This window comes from Meriones unguiculatus, chromosome 5, assembly GCF_030254825.1.
Source record: "Meriones unguiculatus strain TT.TT164.6M chromosome 5, Bangor_MerUng_6.1, whole genome shotgun sequence".
NCBI classification, from domain to species: Eukaryota; Metazoa; Chordata; class Mammalia; order Rodentia; family Muridae; genus Meriones; species Meriones unguiculatus.
The window spans coordinates 115,057,310-115,081,239 of NC_083353.1; the positions used below are offsets into that span (position 1 = coordinate 115,057,310).

Genomic DNA, 23,930 nt, shown 5'->3' on the forward strand with positions numbered 1-23,930 from the left:
GGGCTGAAGCCTCATATATCACTCACTCTCAGCATCTTAGGCAAGCACGAGATCTCTGTATTCACTGCTATTCACTACAGAGAAAGGCTTCACTGATTGGGGCCCAAAGTAGCATTCATGTAGGGGCACAAGCACAGATATTTAGAACGCAGTTTAACATCATTCAGCAAAACATCAGGAAAAAGTTATCTGCTGGAGCTTATGACTTCCCCATGGGCGTTTGGCCAGGTTTACAGCACCAGACCACGGATTCCTGCCTTGGAGCCAACCTCAAATCCAATCAGAGAGCAGCTGCTCACTGCTGTTCCAGTGGGCTCATCATGCCTTGCAGGTTGCTATCAGAGTTTTAAGGTTCAGAGCTGGGTAAGATTACTGAGCCTCTTGTCAGCCCAAAGCATCCTCTGGCACACTGAAAGCTACCAGCAGGGAGGAGGTTTAAAGCTCCCTTCCAGCTTGACTCCTGTCTCTTACAACCATGGTTTTGGGGTGTCTTATCATCCAGTTCTGGGGGAGGCCCCAGATTTCAGTCCTGCTAAATTTTACTTTTACTAAATGGAGTGGGGGTGTGTGGTGGTAAAGAGAGTTGTGCTAAAAAGAATTGGGACATTCTTTCTCTGACCTTCCCCAAAGTGTCCTGTGTTGTCATAGCAGCAAGCAAAGAGAACTACTGTGTGGAGTTGCAGGTTCTTCCTTCACCTCACTCTGATGAAGGATAATGATTTTAGTTCGTACATTTTCACCTTCTGCTGTGTGTGAGAGAGAGAGAGGAAGAGGGAGAGAGTGAGAGAAAGAGACAGGGAGACAGAGAGACAAAGGGAAACACATATACACACAGAGAGAGAGAGAGAGAGAGAGAGAGAGAGAGAGAGAGAGAGAGAGAGAAAATAAGTTCCATTTGTAAAACAGATAACATTTAAGTATCTGTTTATGTGACAAGCCCCGCAGAGTGCAATGTAGATACAGTAAAGAGTCAAATATGGACCCTGCTCTCAGGGATTGCTCACCCCAGAGAGCAGGTCAAATAAATAGTGTGTTATGTACACAGCATTGTAGAAGGAAAGAGGAAGAGAGAGATGCCTGCTGCACTTCAGCCTAGCTAGAAAAGTTGGGAAGGGAGAAAGGAGAGACTCGGGGTGAGAGGAATCAGAGGGAATCGGGGAGAGGGTGGGCTATTCGAGTTGAGCCTGAACAACGATTAGCAATCCGCTCAGCAGAACGTAGAGGGGAGGAGAGCCGTCCGTAGCGTACAGAGAGGCTCCGAAATGCACAGATAGTTTGAAATGGTTGGAAAGCAGGTAGAGTTGACCTCAGTCATTCCAACTAAATACTAGCCCTAAGGACAAAATATGGGCTAGACAGGAAGAAATGAGTAAACTCAAGTCAGATCACAATGGCCTTTGAATGTTAAACCAAGGGTCTGGACTTCATAGTATGTGTATGTTCCTATATGTGTGCATATAATGGAAGAGTGGATATTTTCACTGATGGCTTTTAAACAAAGGAGTGAACATCAGAACTCTGTTCCACTGTTATTATTCCTAGTCACTCTGGCCAGTGTGCTCTGTTTTCCCCTGCTACACCATTTAATTTTTTCCTCTAAGTAGATTGTCCTAAAATGTCCTTGCTGTCTGCTGTCTCCTTTAGCATAGTCCACTCCCAATTGTAACTGTCTACAGCATCATGCAGTGTAAGGCTGGTGGTTATTTAGTAAAGTTCTTGGCTGCTGGAGTGTGAGCAGAGAGGAAACCCAGGGAGCTTGTGCCCAGACGTGTTTCCAAGCTTTGTGCTTCCAACCAGCCTTTCTGGAGCACTTTACAGTAGGCTTTGTAAAGAGTCAGTTGAAAATCAACTTATGGATTCCTCCCTAATTGGCTTGGCCAGGGTTAATCTGTTGCTGGCCTAGCCAAGCTGGCTTCTATTATACAGCCACACTGAGGATTTCCTGTGTTTCTCTTGTCCTAAGGGAGGCTGGCTGCTTTTAGAAACAAATGTTGGTGTTGGTGAAGGCCGGCACCCCTGCATCCTCTGAACTGAACCCAGCAGGGCTCCCATCTGACTCAGCCCTCCAGACTTTCCCTTGAAGAGAACAAGTCTTGGATTTGGCATCTGAATGCTAGAGGGTGACGGTTTTAAATATATATTTTTTCACCCCAAGATTAAATCAAGACTTGCTGTTTATTTCAGGCTCTTTGGATTGCCCCTTGGAAATGCTCAGGGGTACATGTTACACCTGTAACATGAGGGCATGTGTAGAGAGGAGTTTTCTGTGGCTTTGGATACCCTGAGGTAACTGCAGAGAAGGGGCAAGGGCATCCTGTGCCACTCTTCTGAGGTTGTGAATGCTAGCCACACTGGTTTACATGCGGGAATAGGAGGCCAGAGCATCTGTTGTGAAACTGAAAGAATGAATGGGAACTACAGAACACACCAGACTGGCACTAGAAAACGGTGATGTTAAGAATAGAATTTGTGTAGGGACAGTCTGTGAAGATGAGAAAGCAAACTCACAGGGCTACCCTTGGGTAGCAGTTCACTAAAGAGACAAGCAGAAGTGGAAAGTCCCACTTCCTCCATGATCTGGCAAAGACACTGGATTTCCCGGGGCTGTAGGCAGGTATGTGGAGAAGCCGTGCTGTATGCAATAGAAACCAGTCAAAAGTAAACTGCCCCTTTCCAACCCACGGTGCCCTTTGAAGCTCTGAGGTATTCACACAGCTCTTCTGGAGGAAGTACCTTTAATGAGGTTTTCCATGAGCTCACAGAACCAAGGACACTAACATCTGAAAACACAAGATGCATCTGAAAGGGTTTTTCAGCCAGAGTATCTTGGAGACTGAGGGCCACGGAAGGAATGCCACAAATCACATCACACAAGAGAACTCATGCAAATCGGTTTATTGGGGAAGGGGGTTCACAAAATGGCTGCCCCTGAGTGCGAACGGAAACAGCGGCAGGCTAGTTGTGATGGTGGGCTTTATGGGTGGGTACTGGAGCTTGAGCAATATGGAAAATACAATGATGGTGGCAATGGTGGAAGTATGTCCCATTGGCTATTAGTGATAGCAGGGACCATCATTCCTGAGTCATTGAAGTTGGGGTGAGAGGTGGGGGAGCTCCTGGTTCAGGAATACGGATGGTTCTCAGTTCCACCAACACCATTCATGTATGTTTTTTTAAATGTAGACATGCGTGTTCCAGGTTTTAGAAAAGTAGGCCAATCTCCTGTTTAGCTTTCCTTAGTCATTACTACTCCCCTTTGGCCTTCTGTTCTAGCCTCTACCCCTGACTCCCAAATTAAATTTTCTGTAAAGCATCATCTTCTAAAGATATGGCAGGCACTGATACTTTAAAACTTTTATTATTTACTTGGTGTGTGTGTGTGTATGTGTGCGCGCACGCATGTGCTCTCACGCGTGTATGGGTCAGAAAACAGATTTGGGGAGTCAGTTCTTTTCTTCCATCTTGTTTCTGAGACAGAGCCCCTCTTGTCTGTGCCCTGAGCACTCCAGACTTCCTGGTCCATGAACTTCTTTGATCTCAGTTTCCCAACTTGTTACTGCAATGCTGGGGTTATGGGTACATTCCTTCCCATCCATCTTTTCATGTGGGTTTGAAAGTTGAGCTTGGGCCATCAGGCTTGACTGGTACGTGAAGCCCCAGGATACTGCATTTGTAATCGACTACCGGAGTGTGTTTGTGAAGACCTGAACACCCTCTCCACCTCCATTACCAACTAGCCCTCCGGGAGTCCAACCTTGATGCTTCAGTGACATCTCGCCATTAATGACACTTGCTAGTCTCCCAGAACCCACTGAGAATCCACTAGTGATCTAGGATAAGGCAAAGGTAAGGGTTGTATGAACAAGAGCAGTGGCCACACCTGTGAGCCAAAAAGCCTGCCAAATCAGAAGCATTCTGGCTGGGAAGAGTTCCATGTGTGTTTTCTCTGGAAACTTTTAGTGCAGTTGGCTTACATTCTTTGTGTATTCACAGTCACACACACACACACACACCCGGGTTTGGGTCCTGTCTTCTCATTCTTTATGTTATTACCCTGAAATTGCGAAGCTTTTCTAAGGGCCCAACAATCGCAGCACCTTAGGGAATTTAAAGCAGGTCCTTTGAGCTGTCAGTCAGAACAAAAGTGTAGACAAAGGACTGAGTCAGGTTAGGAACATGTCTGAACATGGGATCTGGATCTTCTCAGACTCCCCGAGTCTCTAAACCTTAAGCTTGTGTCTGTTTAGCGGGTAGCTATACAGTATACATTGCAATCATCTCTGTATGCTGATATGTCTTTCACTAAGAATAACAGTATATGTAAAACATAACTAACTTACTACTTACATAAATAACTTGCTATTTGTATCTTGTTCTGTGCATTTATGTGTGTGTGTTGAAGCCAGAGGTTGGCTTTAGATATCTCCCTTTATTGCTAGCCACTTTTTTTTTTTTTTTTTTTGAGGTAGGGTCTTTCCCTGAACCTGGAACTTGATAGACCAGATTGGGTAGCCAGCAGATCCGCTTGTCTCCCTTGACCAGCACTGGGATTATAGATGTGTGCTACTGTACCTGACTTTTTACAGAGGTGCTGGGGAGGGAAACTGGGGACGAAAGTACTTTACCCACTCACCGAACCAGCGCCCCAGCTCCCCCATGTAACATGTATTGGACACTTACTGGGATTCAGACACGATATGTGTTTGAAGCATGTCCATGTGTGTTCTGTGATGCCAATTGGGTGAGTATTGTGTTATGAGCCCTAATTGCACTTGCTGTAACTGAGGGAAACAGTGGTTGATACTTGTTGTTAGCATGTGGAGAATCCAACTAGACTGGCCTCCCTGGGTTGCTTCTGTGTGCAGATTTGCAAAGAGATCCCAGAACATATGGAGCCTTTTGCTTTACAACAGAGAGGGACACCCGGGGAAGTAGTCCCAGCCCAGCACTGGCGGATGCCGAGGCCCGAGCACAGGAAGGGGTGCTCAGAGCAGGATGCACTGGAGTGCTCTGGTCTTGGGGACCCCCGGAAATTCACCAGGTAGAGAACGGTTGCTGTGCACAGATGAAGGAATGGGATATGTTAAGTGGAAAGCCTCAGGGTGATAAGTTTGTCCTGGAGGCAGGAGCAGGGCGTTGTGTGGGAGCATTTTGGAGATGGAGTTAGAGAAGTCAATTATTAGAACTGACTTAATTACCTGTGTGTCAATATTAGGAATCTGGATTCCATTCAGCAAATAAAGGGGATTCCAGGGAAGTCCTTATGATTAGGGAGATTACAGGGTCTGATTACAGAGTGTGTGTGCTGCGAGCCTGGGAAGACTGGTGACAAGGAAGGTGGTTGAGAGGTTGTGGCAAGGGTCCAGGTAAAGCAAGACACCTTGCAGCTGTGCGATGGCTGCAGAATGCCTTTGCTCACTGTTCCTCGTGCTCGGAATGCTCTCTAGCTCTCCCTGGTGGCACAAACCCCTTTTTGGGGGCGGTGCTAAGGTCATCCACATGGCAACCTTCTTTAGTCCCCATGTGGAGTGGACTGTAGCTCTGTCTCCTTTGGTCCTCTGATTCTAGCACAATCTTCTTGCTTTCTTGCAACACATCTGCAAAAGTCCTGTTGAACAACTTTACCTACCCTTATGTCTTCCCCTCTAATCCCAGCTCCTTCACAACAGGACCAGGCCTTTGCCTCCCTGAAATACTTGGCACAGTACTTGGCCTGGCATTTTTCCAGCTCTCAATAAATGGGTGATGAATGAGTTCTTTCCAAAGAAAAGCAATGGCTCTGTCTATGGAAAAGGAGACCCCAAGCTGGGCCTGGTGGTACATATCAACCATCCCAGTATTTGGTAGGGGTGCAGAGGCAAGAGGATCATCAACATTTTAAGGCCAGCCTAGGCTAGATAGCAAGACTCTCTTCTGAAGTAAAAAAAAAAAAAAAAAAAAAAAAGATGGGGGTGTCCACCTTTGGGAGACAATTTTGAAGCTATGCTAAGGGCTGGCTTCAATATCAGCCTACTTGGTAGACTGCTTTTATAAATAAAGCTTTATTGGGAGCATAGTCATGCCTGGGAGCAATGGAAGAAGTGAGTTTCTGTGGAAAGATAAGACAGATCCCAGACCCCAATGTATTTCCCTCTTTGGCTACTTACTGAATTTACCAACCCCCAGCTGCCACATATGATTAGTTTCTGAAGATGACGGGTAGTAGAAGGGAAACGTCCCTGTCACATGTCTCTTTATTTGGCCTACCATGCTTAATCCAGAGCTTTGACTCAGAGTGACAGCATGGTCCCTGGCTGCAGAAATGAGAAGGAAGCCTAGAAGTGCAGGAAGGAAGGAAGGGGACCTGATAGAGAGGACTAGGCACCACAGAATAGAGATGGCCTTCGCCCCCCTTCCCTGGCTCCTTGCTGAAGTGTCTCCTGTGTGTTCTCTCCTAGTCATCCAGTTTGGTTTTGTCACCCTGTTTGTGGCCTCCTTTCCGCTGGCACCAGTGTTTGCCCTTCTCAACAATGTCATTGAAGTTCGGCTGGACGCAAAAAAGTTTGTTACAGAGCTGAGACGCCCAGATGCTGTGAGGACCAAAGACATTGGTATGCCCTACTTTAGAGGCCTGGTACCCCTATCCCATGTGGCTCCTCCCATTGCCTGCTCCAGAGAGCTCAGGAAGCTGGCATAGCCCTCCTTATCTTCTTCACCCCTTAGAATTTCTACTGTTCCCATCCTTCCTGTGGGAAGGCCTGTGGAAGTCATATTAACTACCCCCAGTTGTCCCCTAAGCTTTTAGACAGGGGCACACTAAGCCTTTCTGGCAAGCCCAGTACTGGGAGGGGGCAGAAAGACTTCCCAGGTAACCTGCCTACACAGCGTCAGCCCGTTCTGTGACCTTGCTGTCTCTGAGCCCAAGGTAGGACTAACCAGAGATGTTGGCTCTTCTGTCTTACAGGGATTTGGTTTGACATTCTCTCTGGAATTGGCAAGTTCTCTGTCATCATCAATGTAAGTGCTCACATTCAATATGTCTTAGCTATATGGGCAGAGCTTTCAGAGTGCTGGGCCTTCCAAATAGAAACCCGTCCTGAGCTTCGTTTCAGACAGCCTCCTGCTTTGTGGCACATATAGGCCTTGTAACTCATGTTGCTACCCAGCATTGCAATTTACTTTTCATTTCATTAAGAGAAAGGCAGTTATCCTTCTGACTGGATGCCTTGGCCTTAAGAGTCAAAACAGATCTTTCTTTGGAGCCAAGAATAATGAAGAAAGAATTTGACCTATGTGTCTATCTCTTCCTATTCTGTTTCCATCCTTTAGTTAAACAGTACCTAGAATGTTGCCTGAGTTACAATTCCTAATTATGGTTCCTCAATATTCTCAGTTCAAAGCCTTAATCACCCCCATGGACAGGGACATTCCATAAGTTAAGCTAGTATTGGGAAGGAAATGGGTCCTACCTGTTGTGACACTCTTAGCTGCCTTGCCAGACTCATACATACATGGGGAAAAAAATCCCTTTGCTTTTGTATCCTGATAGACAGTTGCTTGACAGGGCTTCCCTCCAGCTCTTTATCCCAGAAAGGCACCAGCTGCCTAAGTGTACATCTGGAAAGCTCCTGCTCATTTTCCCTTGGGAGCAGAACATTGATTCTGGGTCTAACCTGGTTCTTTGGCCTGTCCAAAAATGATCGGGAGGTGTTGGGGGAGGCAGAATCAATCTGTTACAGGGTGAGTGTTTGGATGTAGGAAGTGTGTCTTTCAGAAAGGGAGCCAGCTGTTACTTTGAGCCGTGTCTACTAGAAAAGAGACCTGCGGTGTCAGTACTTTCTGTCTGTGTTACAGAGAGACAGCGCATTTTGCTTCCCTGTGCCTCTTTAAGTCTTGCTTACTCATCAAAACAACAGGGCACAGGACTCACATCTACCATGTAGGACCATTCTAGAAAAGAGAAGAACAAAGACATGCTCAATAAATCACAGTTATGATCATTATAAGTGTGTGATTAATTTTCAAATATGGGTATGGCCCACTTACATATATACATTTAGAAAAAAAAATACCTAAACACAGGTTTTAAGGGGGCCTTAATTGTTATGCAGAATATAGTATAAACAGCTGCCAAAAAGATTTAAGGTTCTCTTTGCAGAAAGTAACTCCAAATCCAAACAAGCAATCACTCACCTGCACTCAGCTTGCTCGCGGCCATTTGTAGAGCACTTAGACCTCCCCTATTCTGGGTGGGCTGTGGATGTCCCATTTGCAGGCCCTATGCCTTTTTCCCTCCTGCCTCTCTCCTTTCATTAGACGAATAAAGGAGCAGCTTCTATTGCACAAGCACTGCAAAGTGTCCAGAGATGACAATCTGACAGAGGAAACTGAAGCTATGTGCCTGGCTCTTCAGTGTCCCTCAGGGCAGATGTGCACAGCCTCCATCTCCCATGCCCGATCTACTAGCGGTGCTTTCATCACTACAAGTGATTTTCTTAGAATACCTTGAACTCTGTTTGGGCTCAGGCAACAGCAGTGCCAATCCAAATATCTTAGAGGTGGAGCAAAGCTTCCAACACTCGATGTTGTCATTTTCCCTGTCTAAAACCGTGAACCCTGTGAACCTAGGGTCAGGGGCTTGAGCATACTGAAGTTTTTTCCATGTCAAGTCTTGTAGCTCCTCTTGATGGTATGCCCAAGAGTGGACAGTCCCTTGGTCACATGTCTCCTATGCCTTCCAGATACTGCCCACTCAGACCAGTCCTCAGTGCTTGTGATTCTGTCCCCTAGGCTTTTGTCATCGCTGTCACCTCCGACTTTATCCCCCGCCTCGTGTACCAGTACTCCTATAGCCACAATGGGACTCTTCACGGCTTTGTGAACCATACTCTTTCCTTTTTCAACGTCAGCCAGCTGAAGGAGGGAACACAGCCAGAAAACTCGCAGTTCGACCAGGAAGTCCAGTTTTGCAGGTAAAAATAATGTGGGGGAGGAGGGCCACGAGTAATAGAGCCAAAGAGTTTCTTACAGGCCTAGGAGGAGACTCATTCTTTTTCTCTATCTCTCGTTCCTCCAGAGTTGCTTGGAACTCACTTTATTGAGTCATTAAATACGACTACTGATTACCTTTTCCTAGCTACAACAGAGCAGATCAAGTGCTATCTAATTTTGACCATGTTGTCAAGGAAAGGAAATAACTGAGGAATCAGTCGTCATATGGAATCACATGCAGGCCCCATGTGCACAGTGGCTATTCAGAGGATGAGGAGGTCACAAGGGACTAGAGTAGAAAAGATGAGCTTCCTGGATGGGCTGTGAGGAGTTGGGTGTCAGAAATGGGTAGTGCTCCAGCATGGAGCTAGACAATGGAGTTTCAGTGGGGGGAAGGGGCATTAGAGAAGCTAGTACTGATCTTATGAGGTGTTTCACAACCCCTAGGATCATATAAGAACACATCAGAAGCAGTGAAATCTCACAGTGTCTTCAATATATGATATGATAGGAAGGCAAGGCCTTTCAGCTATCAGAGAGTAGCACACAGAGTGTATGTTTATGTAACTGATGTGGTTTCAGAGAGGAAGATGGACTAAGGGTTTAGAGAGTACAGGGAAGTGGCTGTACCGTTGAGCTGTCAAGCGTGGTGGGCATGGACTAGAGTCACACAGGAACTAAGAGAGAAAGAAAAGGCCTTTCACACAATGTGCTGCAGAGTTAGCAGCACATATCAAAGGAGGGACGCTGAGTCTGGACTGCGTATGGGCTTGTCTATGGTTCTGTTGACATTTAGAGGAAGGAAGATGCTAGAGCCTGATCTTATACGATCTGGTGGGATTCTGACTGGAGCAAGATTGGAGTGAAAACAGTGAAAAGATCAGGCTTAGGACGATCATCATATTGAGGATGCCGCCAGACTTCACAGATTGCTGGTGTGGTGGTTTGAAAAGGTCTGGCCCCCATAGTTTCATACGTTTGAATGCTTGTCCCACAGGGAGTGACAGTCTGGTGGTGTGGCCTTGTTGGAGGAAGTGTGTCCTTGTGGGGGTGGGATTTGAGGTCTCCTATGCTCAAGTTCTGCTCAGTGTGGAATTACAGTCTCCTCCTGGCTGCCTTCAGATCAAGATGTAGAGCTCTTGGCTCCTCCAGCACCATGTCTGCCTGCGCGCTGCCATGCTTCCCGCCATGACGATAGTGAACTAAACCTCTGAATCTGTGAGCCAGCCCCAATTAAATGTTTGCCTTTATAAGAGTTATACCTTGGTCATGGTGTCTTTTCACAGCAATGGAAAACCAGACTAAGACTAAGGCACACTGTGTTCTTTTTGCTATCCAAACCTAGCATTTTGGCCTATACCATCCCAGGGGTTCTGACACACCTTATATTGTTTGTCATTACTATCGTCTTAGATGTCCTCCATAATTCAGCTTCCATTGTTTAGCTCCACATCATCTAGTACTCTCCCTTTCTGCCATTCAGCATCCATACATGCTGAGTTTGATGTCAGTCATGTTGCACTGCCAAGGATGGTTGGAAACCCAAGCAGTGATTTTCACCTACCTCCTGGACATATCCTAAGCTGGTTTTCAGAAGACGTGCTGAGAAACACTGCTCCAGAAATCCCGAAGCCAAGACACAGAAAGCTTTTCATGACTTCTCAAGGAAAGCCTAGGAAGAGAGGAGCAGGGGGAATGACTTATTTGACCCTTCTGTACCCTGGTTATAGGACACTCCCACTCAAGCCTTCATTCAAGAGCATATATGGATTAGACAAAATGTTTCCTTATGCCATTTTTATACTCTGACCATTAATTCTATCCTGTTATTTCCCTATCTTGTCTCTTCCCCTCCCACTCTTCTTCCCCCTCTCCTCCTCTTCCATATAGTCCCCTTTCCAGTTTCATGTCCTTAAAAAAACAATTCTAGAATCTGTATGTGAGAAGAAATGTGGTGTTTAGCTTTTTGAGAATGACTTGTTTCCTTTGGCTTGATGTTCCCATTTCTAATTATTTTTCTACAAATGGCATAGCTTCAGTCTTCTTTATGTCAGAATGCAACTCTGTGTGTGTGTGTGTGTGTGTGTGTGTGTGCATATTCCCTTACCCATTCATCTGTTGATGAGCATCTAAGTTGATTCTATTTCGTAGTCATGTGACTACAACAGTGATAAACATGAATATGCAGGGACAGGCACGGTGGCACATGTCTTTAATTCCAGCAGAGGCAAGTGGATCTCTGTGAGTTCAAAGCCAGTCTGGTCTACATAGTGAGATACTATTTCAAAATATATGGGCATACTTCTGTCTCCATGCTCAGTTAGATTGCTTTGGCAATGTACACATGAATGACAAACTGGTCTGTTTGGTAGATTTATTTATTAATTCACCTATTTATTTATTTTGAGTGATTCCATACTGATTTACATAGAGGCTATACTAACTTACATTCTTCTCACTAGCACTGTTTGTTTGTTTTAAGGGTAAACATTCTGTCCATGGTGTGATTGGAATCTTAGTGGAGTCAGAACAGTGGACATGCCCTTGTGCTTTCCCATTGGGACTCAAAAAGAGATGTTCCTAAGAGAGATGCTTAAGCTCAGATTCACAGTTTGAGGCTATGAGTTGAGGTGAGGTGAGGTAAGGTGAGGTGAGGTAAGATGATATGAGGTAAGATGAGATGATGAGATATGAGATGATTTGGTTATCCTGACCAAGCCATCTTAGCTTACTGACCTGTGATCTAAATGGATAGCCATACTCAACTCAGGAGTGCTAACTTCAGATCTTAATTGTAGCCAACCAAGAAAAGATGAAACAGCAGGAACCAGACCCTCAATAGACAGGTGGGTTTATCCGTTAATTTATATGAACATAGATGTTTCAAGGGGCTTTACAGCTTTTTAAAGTGCCCATCCTCAGAGGTTCTCTTTTGTGTGGATTTATTCCTACACCAGGTGCTGCCCAGGCCACTGCATCTGGCTGCTTGGCCAGACTGTCTGTCCATGGTGCTGGATTTTAGTCTGTAGCTCCCACAGCCCAGTTCCCTAGGACAGAGGATCTGGGCTAGAGCTGCAGGACATTTCTTGGAGGATGTGGGTCTGCTCTAGTGTTGCCCACAAAATCAAAGAAAAGAATCAGAAGACTTGGGAAGACTTGGGAAGCCTCGGCGTTCTCTATAATTATAGACGCTTCTGGTGACAGATCCCAAACTAAAGTTCAGATCAAGTTTCTCCAAGAAGCACAGACTCCCGCAGCTGTGCAGCGAAAACCAAGGCTGATACTGTCTGTATATTAAGCAGATCTAGAAGCCCCTGTCTGCCATACAGCACCATGGGCCTTTCTTCCTCCCTGACCTGAAGTCTCCCAGCCACACTTATGCTTTCTAAATATTATTGACTTTAGTGGCTCCATATTGGAAGCCAAGGGTAAGTCTAATTTTGAATGAGGTTTAATTGAATCAAACAAGTCTAAATCCAATCTTTATCTTGAAACTCTACTCTAGTCAACGCTGACTGAGTTTTCAAGCTCCACGTGATTGGTATCAGCTATCATGACAAGTCAAGTGGCATTTACTATACTTATCCCATACTGCAAGAGCTCAGGACCCCAAAGTGTTGTTTAGAATATGTGTCAGAACATGAAGGGCTGAGCTTCCTGCATCTGGCTTAGGCTCTCTGGATTTTCCAGCGAGTTGTACACAAAGCTCTGATAGTTTCTGTATAGGTAGATGAAATGTGGTATGTATATTACCTGTTCAAAATTATCCTGAGGACAGGGAGATGGCTCAGAAGGTAAAGCTGTCACTGTGCAAGTGTAAGGATCAGAGTTCAGATCCCCAAGGCACAGCATAGCAGTGCACATTTGTAATCTCAGTGCTTCAGCAGGAAGATAGTAGGCAGAGACCAAAGGATCCCCTGAAGGCCATGGACCAGCCAGCCAACCAGCTAGGTATGCAGGGTGCTGAACAAAAGACCCTATCTCAAAGAAGATGGAAGGCAAGGACTGGACCACAGGCTGTCCTCTGGGCTCTTATGAACACATACGGCACACACACACACACACACACACACACACACACACACACACACGTGGGATGGGGGGAGTCAAAGAGGAAGATGTAATGATAATTAAAAAAAAAAAACCTGCTGCAAACAAGTAACCGAATTATCAGGAAGAACATGCATAGGAGGTATACTATAATTCTGTGCTTCTGACGAGAACACGTGCCTGCAGAAACCAATCATCCTAAGATCAAACTGGAATGAACCCTGAAGCAGCCAGGTTCAGTAGCAGTGAGGACTGTGCAGTCACTGTACAAACGTCTGAAACTCTGGTACGGGTTCCACAATACACAGTGCCTCTCAGGAAGTCCAGATGAAGCAGGTGAGTGCAAGAACAGGTGATTAGAACAGCTTCCCATGGGGTCCCTGCGGGGACAGCACCTCACCCAGGGCTAAAGACTCGGGGTAAGCATTCAAAGGAGATGAAATATGAAGAATGAGGAATTCAGTGGCCACAGGCATCATCTCAGGTTTTCGCTTCATTTGTTTGTTTGAGATGGGGTCTTCTCACGTAGCTCCGGCTGGCCAAATCATTATGTAGCTTAGGCTGGCTTTGAACTCACCACCCCATTGCCTTGCCTTCCCCTCCTTCAAAATAGCATGGGGCATTTGAACCACAAAAGAGGATATAGAGCTAATTATTAATTATATATAAAGCCTGTTAGGCTTAGTTTTAGCTTAGCCATCATTTTTTTTTTATTTTTTGGCAGTGGGTAGGTGCATCCAAATATATTTAATAGTGAGAGTGTAAAACCCAATGTGAAGCTCCACAGCTTCTAAATGGTTGTTATGTGGAGAAGTTCATTGAGATGCACAGACTTTGGGTCTGGTTTTGCTGCATGATGTTATTCATTTGCACGTCCTTTATAATGGGGTGTTAATACATTTTAAGAATAAAATGTTTAAAGGAGCTTACTATGGGCTACCATGTCTGGCCTACTAATGGTTTTGTTGAAGTTCCCTATTTATATGGCCAACCCAGTCTGGCTGGTGAACAAGAAGAGGGTGACAGTAGTTGAGAATTGGATGCCAAAGGTGATGCTAGGTGATGAAGGAGGTGCCCAAGAACAAACACTGTGTCCAAGAAGAAGGCTAGGGTGAGAAGAGAAGTAAGACATCAGGTACAGAACCTGTTGGTCACAGTGAGGTGTGTGGAATCTTCAGAGTGTTACCTGTCTGAGCGCAGTCAATGTAACTGGGTTACGTCGAAAACAAGATGCCTTACTCAAATATAAGTAGACATCTAGGGAACAGGGCCAGTGTATGATCTAGATGTAATGTGTCAAACAGGATTAAGATTTGATGGAAATACCTACCTAACATGGAAGAGAGAGAGAAAGAGAGAGAGAGAGAACATGAATATAGTGGAGCGAGTTAAACAGCTGAGATAAGCACTGAAAAGCAAAGCAAGTCTCTAGCCTAGAGCCCAGCTCTGTAATTGCTCTGCAGCAGGAAATGAAGTTTACATTGATTTTCTGGCAAATAGACTCGGGAGCTTGATGGCTCTTCTCATTCCCAGCCATCAACAACCTCTGGAGATAAACAGTCACATAAAACTTGAGGTCTTGGTCTCAAACTCAACCTTATGAGCGATAGAGGTCTTTGACATAGCGGTAAACATTAAGACATATCTCTGGCTGCCCATTTGCAGTCTAGAGAGGCAAAGCCGACATTTCTGGAGATGATCTTGCCTCAGCTATTAAACTACTCTGACAGGGCTGCTCTCAAACTGTCCCAAGATGACAGGCGTTGGGCATGAATAGCGGCCATTTGACAAGGTCAAGCAGCCACCATGCCCTGGAGGCTGAATAGTGTCTTAGTTCCTGGCTCAGCAGGAAGGAAGCAGAGAGTTCACTGGGGCAAGAACGCACATGGGCACCATCACTCCAACTGGACAGTTTGGAGGTGTTGAACCTGCAGAAGCAGGCACCCTCAATTGGCTCCTGCTAGGCTTCTCTGCAGGGCTTAAGCGCTTCCACATCCCACAATCCTGGGCAAAGCCTTTGAAGAGGCACGTTCCCTTCCAGCCTGTGGTTGCCTTGCATCTGTTCCACGTGACCCCAGAGGTAGCCAGCTTTCCCAGGTGTCGGGCTTTCTGATCTTTACCAACTGTTGGATTGACATGGTTCTCATTAGCTCCTAATTGCCTCTACTGTTGCCTTCTGCTAAAAGCCAGCTTCGGAAGGCATTTCAAAGCAGCTGGGATGGTCTGAAAGTAGTATGCATAATTGTTTCAGCATTAATATGACATTCAACTCCAGTGGGGCTATTTAAAAAAATCTTTTTTCACACCACTGTTTGGAGTCAAGAAAGGCATTCACTAACTGATTCATTATAGAGCTAACACTTCATCTAAGAAAAAGTCTCTCTTGATGGCCCGTGATCAGCCCCTCAGTGCTGCTCTGGCTCCCTCCTCCCCTTCAGCAATTTTGTGTTTTCAAGGTCGTGGCAGATCTCACTGTCACTGGCTAGTGTAGGTGAGGATGGAAATCGGACGGTGACAGCTAGGCTGGGAGTCTCTCTTTTCCTTCTATCTGTGCATTTGATTTGGCTCAGATGTGAGATGCACCCCTAAGGATGTGCTTGAATGCTTGGTACCTGGCCAGTGGTGCTGTTCTGGAAGGTCGTGAAACTACTGAGAGGTGGGGCAGGCATCTCTGGAGGAAGTAGGTCACTGAGATTTGAGGTTTATTGCCCTGCCCTACTTCCTGTCTAGTCTCTACTTGCCAATGAGCATAAGTGTGAACAAGTCCCTACAGCCTTCCTTCCCACCATGATGGACTGTCTCCCTTCACACGTGAGCCACAGCGAATCCTCCTCCCTTTCTTATGTGGCTTCTGTCAGGTATTCAGTCACAGGGGTAAGAAAACAAGGCACCAGAGCCTTAGAGCCTCAGTTTCTATGTCTGTGAAAAATGCGGTCTTAAAAAAAAATCTAATTGTTCATGTAATACATGAGCATAGGGCTATAAAAATCTAAAACATCGCAGGTCACTGCTCCAGCTCTGTCCTGCCTCCAGCCGAACCTCCGTGCAGACCCAGACATCTTCTGCCAAGAAGCAGGTGGCATATGTGTAAACCTTTTCCCTTTATTTCCATTTCTCTAACATAATTGGCATTGCAGAACCTTAAAGTTATGGTTTCATGGGTTTGCTTTATAACAATGAAATATAATTGGAGTTAATGGAAACCTGATTTCTTTAGGTAATGTCCAAATTTAACTCCAACCATGCAATTTTTCACAAAATAGCATTAATGTAATTTTACAACTAAAATAAAATGTTGACTTAAAAAAATCAGTTTGACTTCTTATATGGGTGTCTGCCCGACTAACACTAAAATTTTGCTCTTGAAATCTCAGTATGAAACACATCGGAGTCGACTGAATATTGGCAGTAATTACATCTTTTTGAAATTATGCACCTCTACGGTTAGAAATGTGATTTAGTAATAGAGCACTTACCTGCCATGCACAGAGGCCTTGGATACCATTCCTAGCCCTGCAGAAAATTTTAGGAATTTCTTTCTTGTGAAAATAATTCTATGTACATATATTTGTGTATAAAAGGAAGAAGTCCCTCTTCATAGCCCCACCCAAACTTTATTTCCCAGGAGACACCACTGTGCCCATTGGCTGTGTGTGTATGTAGGGTGTGTGTGTGTGTGTGTGTGTGTGTGTGTGTGTGTGTGTAAGCTTCTAGAAATCATGTTAACCTGTGGTGTCTTATTCTTACTGTGTCTTCCCTTAGTAGTGAGTGTACATGTATTTTTTTCATGCGTGAGCTGGGAGGAGCGGTGCCCCTTCTGTGTCCTCAGCCCTGTGGTGTACCTTATATTGGCTTCTTCTCCTGAACTGGAATGTCGAAGTTCAGAGATACGATGCACCTAGCTGACACAGAAGGAGGACACACTTCAGTTCCCACATGCCCCGTTTAGATGACCTGCTCATCTCATGAGTGGAAGTCTGTCTTCCTTGGAAGACTCAGAAGCAACTCTTCAAAAATAACATCAAAGCCTAATAACAGTAAAGGAGAAATGGAGGAGAGGTTAATGTCTCCAACTGATACCCCTGAACTTAAAATTTTGTTTCCCTTTGGTGGTGTGTATGGCAGGGGGAGGGGAGGAAAGGGGGTTCATGGCCAACAAATACAGGAAGCTAAGCAGATATGTAGTTTCAGTGGGCATTGTGGACACTTATGGGAATGCTGGGAGACTGAGGCAACCCCAGGAAGACTGTTCTGTGTCATGTTGAGATAACGGGATGGACTAGGAAAAAAACCTGTACTTCCTTCAGGGCTCCTCCGTTAGCCAGCATCTCTCCTGTCTTGTGCCATTTACCTGAATGGAATTCTAGAAAAGGCACCTGTGGCTTCCAGTATCCAGCTCCTCCGACAGTTGTCAGCATCATGGGTCTGAGACTGGAGTGTTCAGAAACCTTCTCTGGAAGCCAGGAGTATTGAGAAGCGTTGTTTGCGTGCCCTGTCTTAAGTCACGTGTCACCCACCACCTACAGGTCAGCATCCTTGATCCACAAATCCAAAATATGAAACCCACTAAAGTCTGAAATGACTTGTTAATATTACATCACAAGTGAAAAAAGTAAACACTACAGAAAGTGGCTGCGTAAAGACCATGATTTAAATGTAGTGTATAAAACTATCTTCAGTTTATGTGTGAAAGGAGTGTTTGAACGATCAATGAATTTCATGTTTTTGCTTCAGTCCCATCACCAAGATGCCCCAAATGTAAGCAAGGCTTCCAAAATAGGGGAAGAAAAATTCTGAAATCTGTAATCCCTCTAGAACCCAGCATTTCAAATAAGGGACACTCAACCTGCATTGGATGGTTTCCTCTCATGGACCAGGCAGTGTGCTGGATTCTTTGAGATGATACACAGCAGTCCTGGGAACAAAGGGCTAGGCTAAAGCGGCTGAGAACATCGGGTGTCAGAACACGGAGTAACTTGCATGAGGACCGTGTTAGTCACCTCTCCTTCGCTGCAACAAACACCTGCAATGAGCAATTTGTAAAGAGAAAGGGTTTATTTTGGCACTTGACATCTTTGAGAGATGCCTTGCTTGGGCCCGTGGCAAGGAAACACACCATGGAAGAAGCATGTGGTAGAGGAAGTAAGAGAGAAGGGAAAAGGAGCAAGGGTCTAACGTCTTTTCACACCCCAATCGTCCGGAGGACTTCCATCTAGTCCCCGCCACTTTAAGTTTCCACTGCCTTCCGACGGAGCAGCCAGGGGGCTAAGCCTTCAATACCTGGGTCCCTGGAGAGCAGGCAGGAAGGACCTGGGACCAAAGTGCTGGCCTTCAGACTGTCACTTGCTGTCGTCTCGCAAACACATGCTTTCCTCAGAACTGGACTTAAAACTGCAGTGGGAATAATGAAGCCTATTAGCCACATGTCTTGTGAAGATGCTTCTATTCTTAAAGCTAATTACCTCTTTGTTTAGCGAGTTATCTTCTAGCCACTTAGAGAAAACATTTGATAAGCTTGACTTCTTAGAATCAAATTACAAAGAAAGAAAGAAAGAAAATATTATGTAACCTGAACTTACATTGGCATGTAAACAACCATTTATGTACCCAGTGGCACAAGCTTACTGGAATCCATGCTCTTCAACTGATGAATCATGGTTCATTAGCGGGTTGTGAAAATGCTCCAATGGGTCACAAGCATCCTTTGGAAGAATGGAGCAGAAGAGAATGGAAGAACAGACCAGGGCAGGCTAAGGTACAATAGAGCAAAATCTCAATTCATCACATACAATAAAAATTTACATTTTGTGTCATATTACTGCAATTAAATAGGTATGTCAACTTATTCATGTAAAATAAGTTTTTATTACTATGGGTCAGAAAGCTACTTTAGGAAGAGGAAGGCGGCCAGATGCAAAGCAGGTGGAGTTAACTTACCACTGTTTTCCGTGGCGTGGCTTTCCCTTCAGTGTCAAAGTGAGCCAGCCTTCCTTGGCTCATCTGCATAGAGCTGTTCTCAGGTCACTCTTTTTGGACAGATCTCTGTCTAAAAGATCCACCTCCACCCCACCCCCACCCCACCCCCGCCACGCCACCAGTACTACAGATCTTCCATCAGATGAATGCGTCTGCTAGATTCAAAACATGTTTTGGACACCAGGGGAGGGCAAAGCGATGGTCCTAAAAGCTGTGGTGGTTAGGAGCAGAGTTGGAAGCAGAACTCGATTATGTATGGATTCTTTCCAGACTGGAAGAGGAGGAGTAGGCAGCAACTCCCATGCCAGGCTCAGGGAGCAGCTGTTCCTTCACAGCCTGAGCTAGGAAAGGGGAGAAATGGACTTTGATTGCAGCCAGAGGGCCTGGGCTATGCCTGGCGAGGGATGTCCTGTGGTAAGCCATGCCACGGTGGCATCCTCGTCTGGGATCAGAAAGGAGCAGACCCTGTTTTGCATACAGAGGAAGAATAGGCAAGTCTAGAAGTTTTTCTCTATTCCCAAGACTTCCTGTTCACTTGACTAGCATGCCTTTTCACTTGTCCCCTCTCTGCCTCCATGTCTCTGTCTCTTTCTCTCTTTCCTCTCCTCCCCCTTACTCACCCCTCTCCCATAGTGTTTCTCCATTTTTCTACTAGCAAGCAGTCTGGGTAGCTTTCCGTGTTCCTGTCCTCAGCCAGCCACGGATGATCTGAATACCTTGGTGCTCTGCTGGGCTGCAGTTAGCTCTGCTTTTCAGCCAGATGTCAAATCAAGCTTGCAACAGCTGCAATCAGCTGTTGGAAGTGGGGGAGCCAGGCAGTGAGGTAGGAGCCTCTGGCTGCTGGCCAAACCCCAGTGGAAAGACCAGTGTCTTTTGTACAGCTTGTCTCTTTCTGTTGCTGACTCCATTGCTCTGGCCTTTTCTTTGTGTACGCATCTCATTTTCTTCTACCTCAAATCATCTAGTCTCCTCTGACCTCTCCTTGGAAAATGGAAGCCATCGCACTTATGCACATACCTTTTACAGCATCGGTTTCTTCGTGACTGAGGGAAGGAGCCAGCGAATCTCCATTTATGAATTCACCTTCAACTTCAGCTATTGATGAGGTGCTCTGTAGTAATGGATCCTGCTAGACTTATGTCCTCACCTTGCCCCTACTTCTTACTGGCCCCTAATCTCTCCCTAGCCACATACTTGAATTCTGAGCCTGCCAGGTTCCTCCAATGCTATGTGGGATACCTGCATGAGTATGTTGAAAGGATTGAAAAACAAAGATGCATAAAAGTCTTTTCTTCCACTCAGGGCTGAATGCATGTTACATGTCCTGTGTATGATGTCTCTCCCTGGGCAGTGTCTACTCTGCCTTCCTCAGCAACCATACACCCCAACTCTATCTCCACCCTGAGGGTTGCCATTGAAATATTTGTTGAACTCCACGGAGAAGATGGGTCTGTGAATGGTCTTGGTGATGGCACCAACCCTTGTCACATTTCCGGGATTAGAAAATGAGCCATCTGTAGCATGAGTCATTGCTGAATAGGGGTGAAAGGGCAGAGACAGAAAACAAAACAAAACAAAACATGAGGTTTCTCCTGGGTCTTAGAAGGAGGCAAAAGCTCACATTAGGCATTGATGTTTGATAAAACACATGGATGGACCATGAAGATAATTAATGAGAAAGACTGTTGATCAAGTGCGGTTACTTAAAACTCCTCCCCCCTCCCCATTCACTCAACCTCCGGCTTGGTTGGAGCAGCTTTCCTTTGGCTTTGGTGGTGCAGTTAAGAACCAGGCTACCTTCAAAACTGCTGGCCCAGGGGCATCCTGAGGTGACCTGCTGGTGCCCATGTCTATATGGGATCTGGAGACTGCTACATAGCACCATATGAAGCATCTGGGAGCCCCTATCAGATAATGGGAGCCACCATGGCCAAATAGACCTAGGTTGCTTTCATTATCTGTGGACTCCTCTGAGAATTACATCCTGACACCAGAGAAAGCTTTTGGGGGTGTTGGGGAGAGAGAACAGGAAGAATATAACTCCAGGCTGGCTTTTGTGGATTATGATTCTTTTATTCCACAGACAATTTTTGGTTGGGCTATAGACTTTGCCTGTCTTCTTTTGTCCAACTTTAAAAGCCAAGAGCTCACCTGCTGTTTAAATCTTGAGATTTTATCCATGTATCCAAGAAAGAGGTATCTGCTTTCTTTCAGACTATACACTACACACACACACACACACACACACACACACACACACACACACACACACATATATATAATGCTTTTTCAAGGCAAGGTTTCTTGATGTAACAGCCCTGTGTAACAGCCCTGGCTGTCCTGGAACTCTCTTTATAGGCCAGGCTGGCCTCAAACTCACAGAGATGGGCCTGCCTCTGCCTCCCAAGTGCTGTGATTAAAGGTATGCACCACCATGCCCATTATCTTTATTTGTATTTTTGTTTTACCTATTTATTTATTTTGTGTTCGTGTATTGGGCAGGTGTGTGTGTGTGCGCATCTGAGTGTGTGTATGTACATGTGTATGTTTATGTATGTGAACATGAATATGGATGTCAGAGGTCAACCTCAGATGTTCCTCAGGAGCTGTCCATCTTAGTTTTCAGAGATAGAGTCTTTGAGTGAAACCTGAGGTTCACCAATGAGGCTAGGCTGGTTGACAAACAAGTCCCAGGAATCTGCCTGCCTCTGCCTCACCATTACAGGGATGACAATCTCATGCCACCATCCCACCTTTATAGGACCAAATTCAGTACAACAAGCACTTCCCAGCCAAGCCATCTCCCTGATCTCCGTCTCCACCCAATCTGAACACCCATCGTATCTTGCTTTGAGCAGGTTCAAGGATTATCGAGAGCCACCGTGGGCACCAAACCCCTATGAGTTTTCCAAGCAGTACTGGTCTGTCCTGTCTGCCCGTCTGGCCTTTGTTATCATCTTCCAGGTGAGTTATTTCGGTGAAAACCAACCTGTTAGGATGCAGGCTTCTCAGGTGAAGAGAGTCATTGGGCCCTGCCTGCCCCTCATAGCCAGATGCTTAAGGTACAGTCATCTTTTGGTATCCTGGGTGTGTGTATGTGGTTTTACTATCTCCCTGGGACACCAAAATCTGAGGGTGCTGAAGTCCTTCTTAACAAGTGACATCACATTTGCTTGTAGCCCACCAATATCCTCTCGTATACTTTAAATCACGACTGGATGACATGATAACTAACTCAATGGAAACTCAACACGGACAGGTGCTGGACTGTGTTGTCTACGAGATGCCAATGAGTACAAGCCTGCAGTGTCCCTGTTGGTGCGACTTTGTTCCTCTCTTACCTTCGATGCACAGTTGGTTGAATCTGAGCATAGGGGGCAATGGATACAGAGGCCCACTTGTGCTCTGTGACATAGGAGACTTCACATGTGGCAGGCAGCAATAAATGTAAAGCAGGAGGGTTCCCCAGAGACAGCTTCTTTGAATGGGGGGAGGGAGGGAAGAGGGAGACTTGGCCGAAAGATAATAAAACCCAGAGTAAAGTTATCAGACAGATATAGAGTAAGTTGCAAAGTGGAGAGAGCTAGTTGCCCATTTAAACTGGAGAAGAAGAAAAGAAAATGGAGAACTATTGAAACCAGAGTCTCAGCCCTGGGACAGACAAACAGCCCATCCTTTCTATTAGCCTGAGAAAGGGCTCAAGTTCCGAAGCTTTCTTCCTGAGTTCCTGGGTCCCTCCTTTGTTAGCTTTGTCTACCATGGAGACATCTGGTTGGAGGGGTCTGCAGAGTCACCTGCCACCCCTGGAATGAATAGCAAACCCGAGCTCAGTGATTCCTATCTCTGACAATAGCCACAGCTCCAGTTGCGTCGCTGAGATTCTCTTAGCTCCAGGGCCCCCAGTTCCCACTCAAGGTCCTGTTGATCTCTGAGCAGGGGCCAGAGCACAAAGCCAGATCCCTTTCTCGTCAGCTCCCTTGGCTTTTGTAATCCCCGAAGGCAGGTCTCTGGGGGGCTCTAAGGTATCCTTCCCCTCAGATTCTAACCCAGGATGAGGAGAAGACCACCAGCTTGTCTTTCACCTACAGAAGACGCTATTCTTCCTCTGTAGAGATGGGGTGATATGTTTGAAAAACTCCCTAGACATCCTCCTGCTGCATCCGTTTGCCCCCACCTCCTCACTTGCCCACACGTCACATGTCACAGGTCACTCACATCGGTGGTGGGTAGAAGAAAAGCCTAAATACCTGGGAGCCTCTGAAAGCAGTTTTTCCCAAAGTCTTTCCTTGAGTTCCCAGGAGCATGATGTATATAGTTCAGGGGCTGTTACTGCCTTGGTTTTCCATAGGGAAAAGAGAAGACACACAGCGTGTTGTTCGCAGAAAGAAAATGACCACAAGTTGAAGAATTTTTGGGTGAACGTGTGGGAAGGACAGAATAGATAGATGAGCAAGAATCAGAATATGCTGGCTTGTAGTGGTCCATGCCAGGTACCATAGCCTGATTGATACTCATTCACTCAGAGAGAAAGTGATCCCAGGAAAGTCTTTCCTTGCCAACGCACGTATCCCAGAGATGTGTATTCAGAAACTTGGGATCAACCAAAGAGAACCGGATACAGAGAGTCCCTGGTGGTGGCAGAATGTGTAGACTAAGCTGTAGGTGGATTGGGCTAAAGCCAGATCAATGCCAACACCTAAGGTCCCTGGTATTGGGGACAGAAAGACAGCTGGGGGAGATGAATGGGGCAACTATCACACAGGCAGTCCTACAGAGGCTACTGTGTTTGGTGGTCACTTCCTTGGGGGTCCCAGTCTAGAGCAAACCTAAGAGTGTTAGGACCAAGGACAAATGAGGACACTGTGGATGGTGTGCCACAGGACCTCCTGAAAGGAAGGCCCACTAGCTAGCTGCCACTTACCATGCCTTGCCAT

General features: G+C 45.8%; 1 protein-coding gene across 1 annotated transcript in view; it reads left to right on the forward strand.

Moving 5' to 3' along the window:
- Window positions 1-23,930, forward strand: part of Ano2 (anoctamin 2) — a 337,785-nt gene that overhangs the window by 312,686 nt on the left and 1,169 nt on the right. Inside the window, exons 22-25 of the mRNA XM_060383365.1 lie at window positions 6,438-6,590; window positions 6,944-6,996; window positions 8,770-8,951; window positions 21,855-21,960. Coding sequence (XP_060239348.1) covers window positions 6,438-6,590; window positions 6,944-6,996; window positions 8,770-8,951; window positions 21,855-21,960 — 494 coding nt within the window. The remainder of the gene's footprint in view (window positions 1-6,437; window positions 6,591-6,943; window positions 6,997-8,769; window positions 8,952-21,854; window positions 21,961-23,930) is intronic.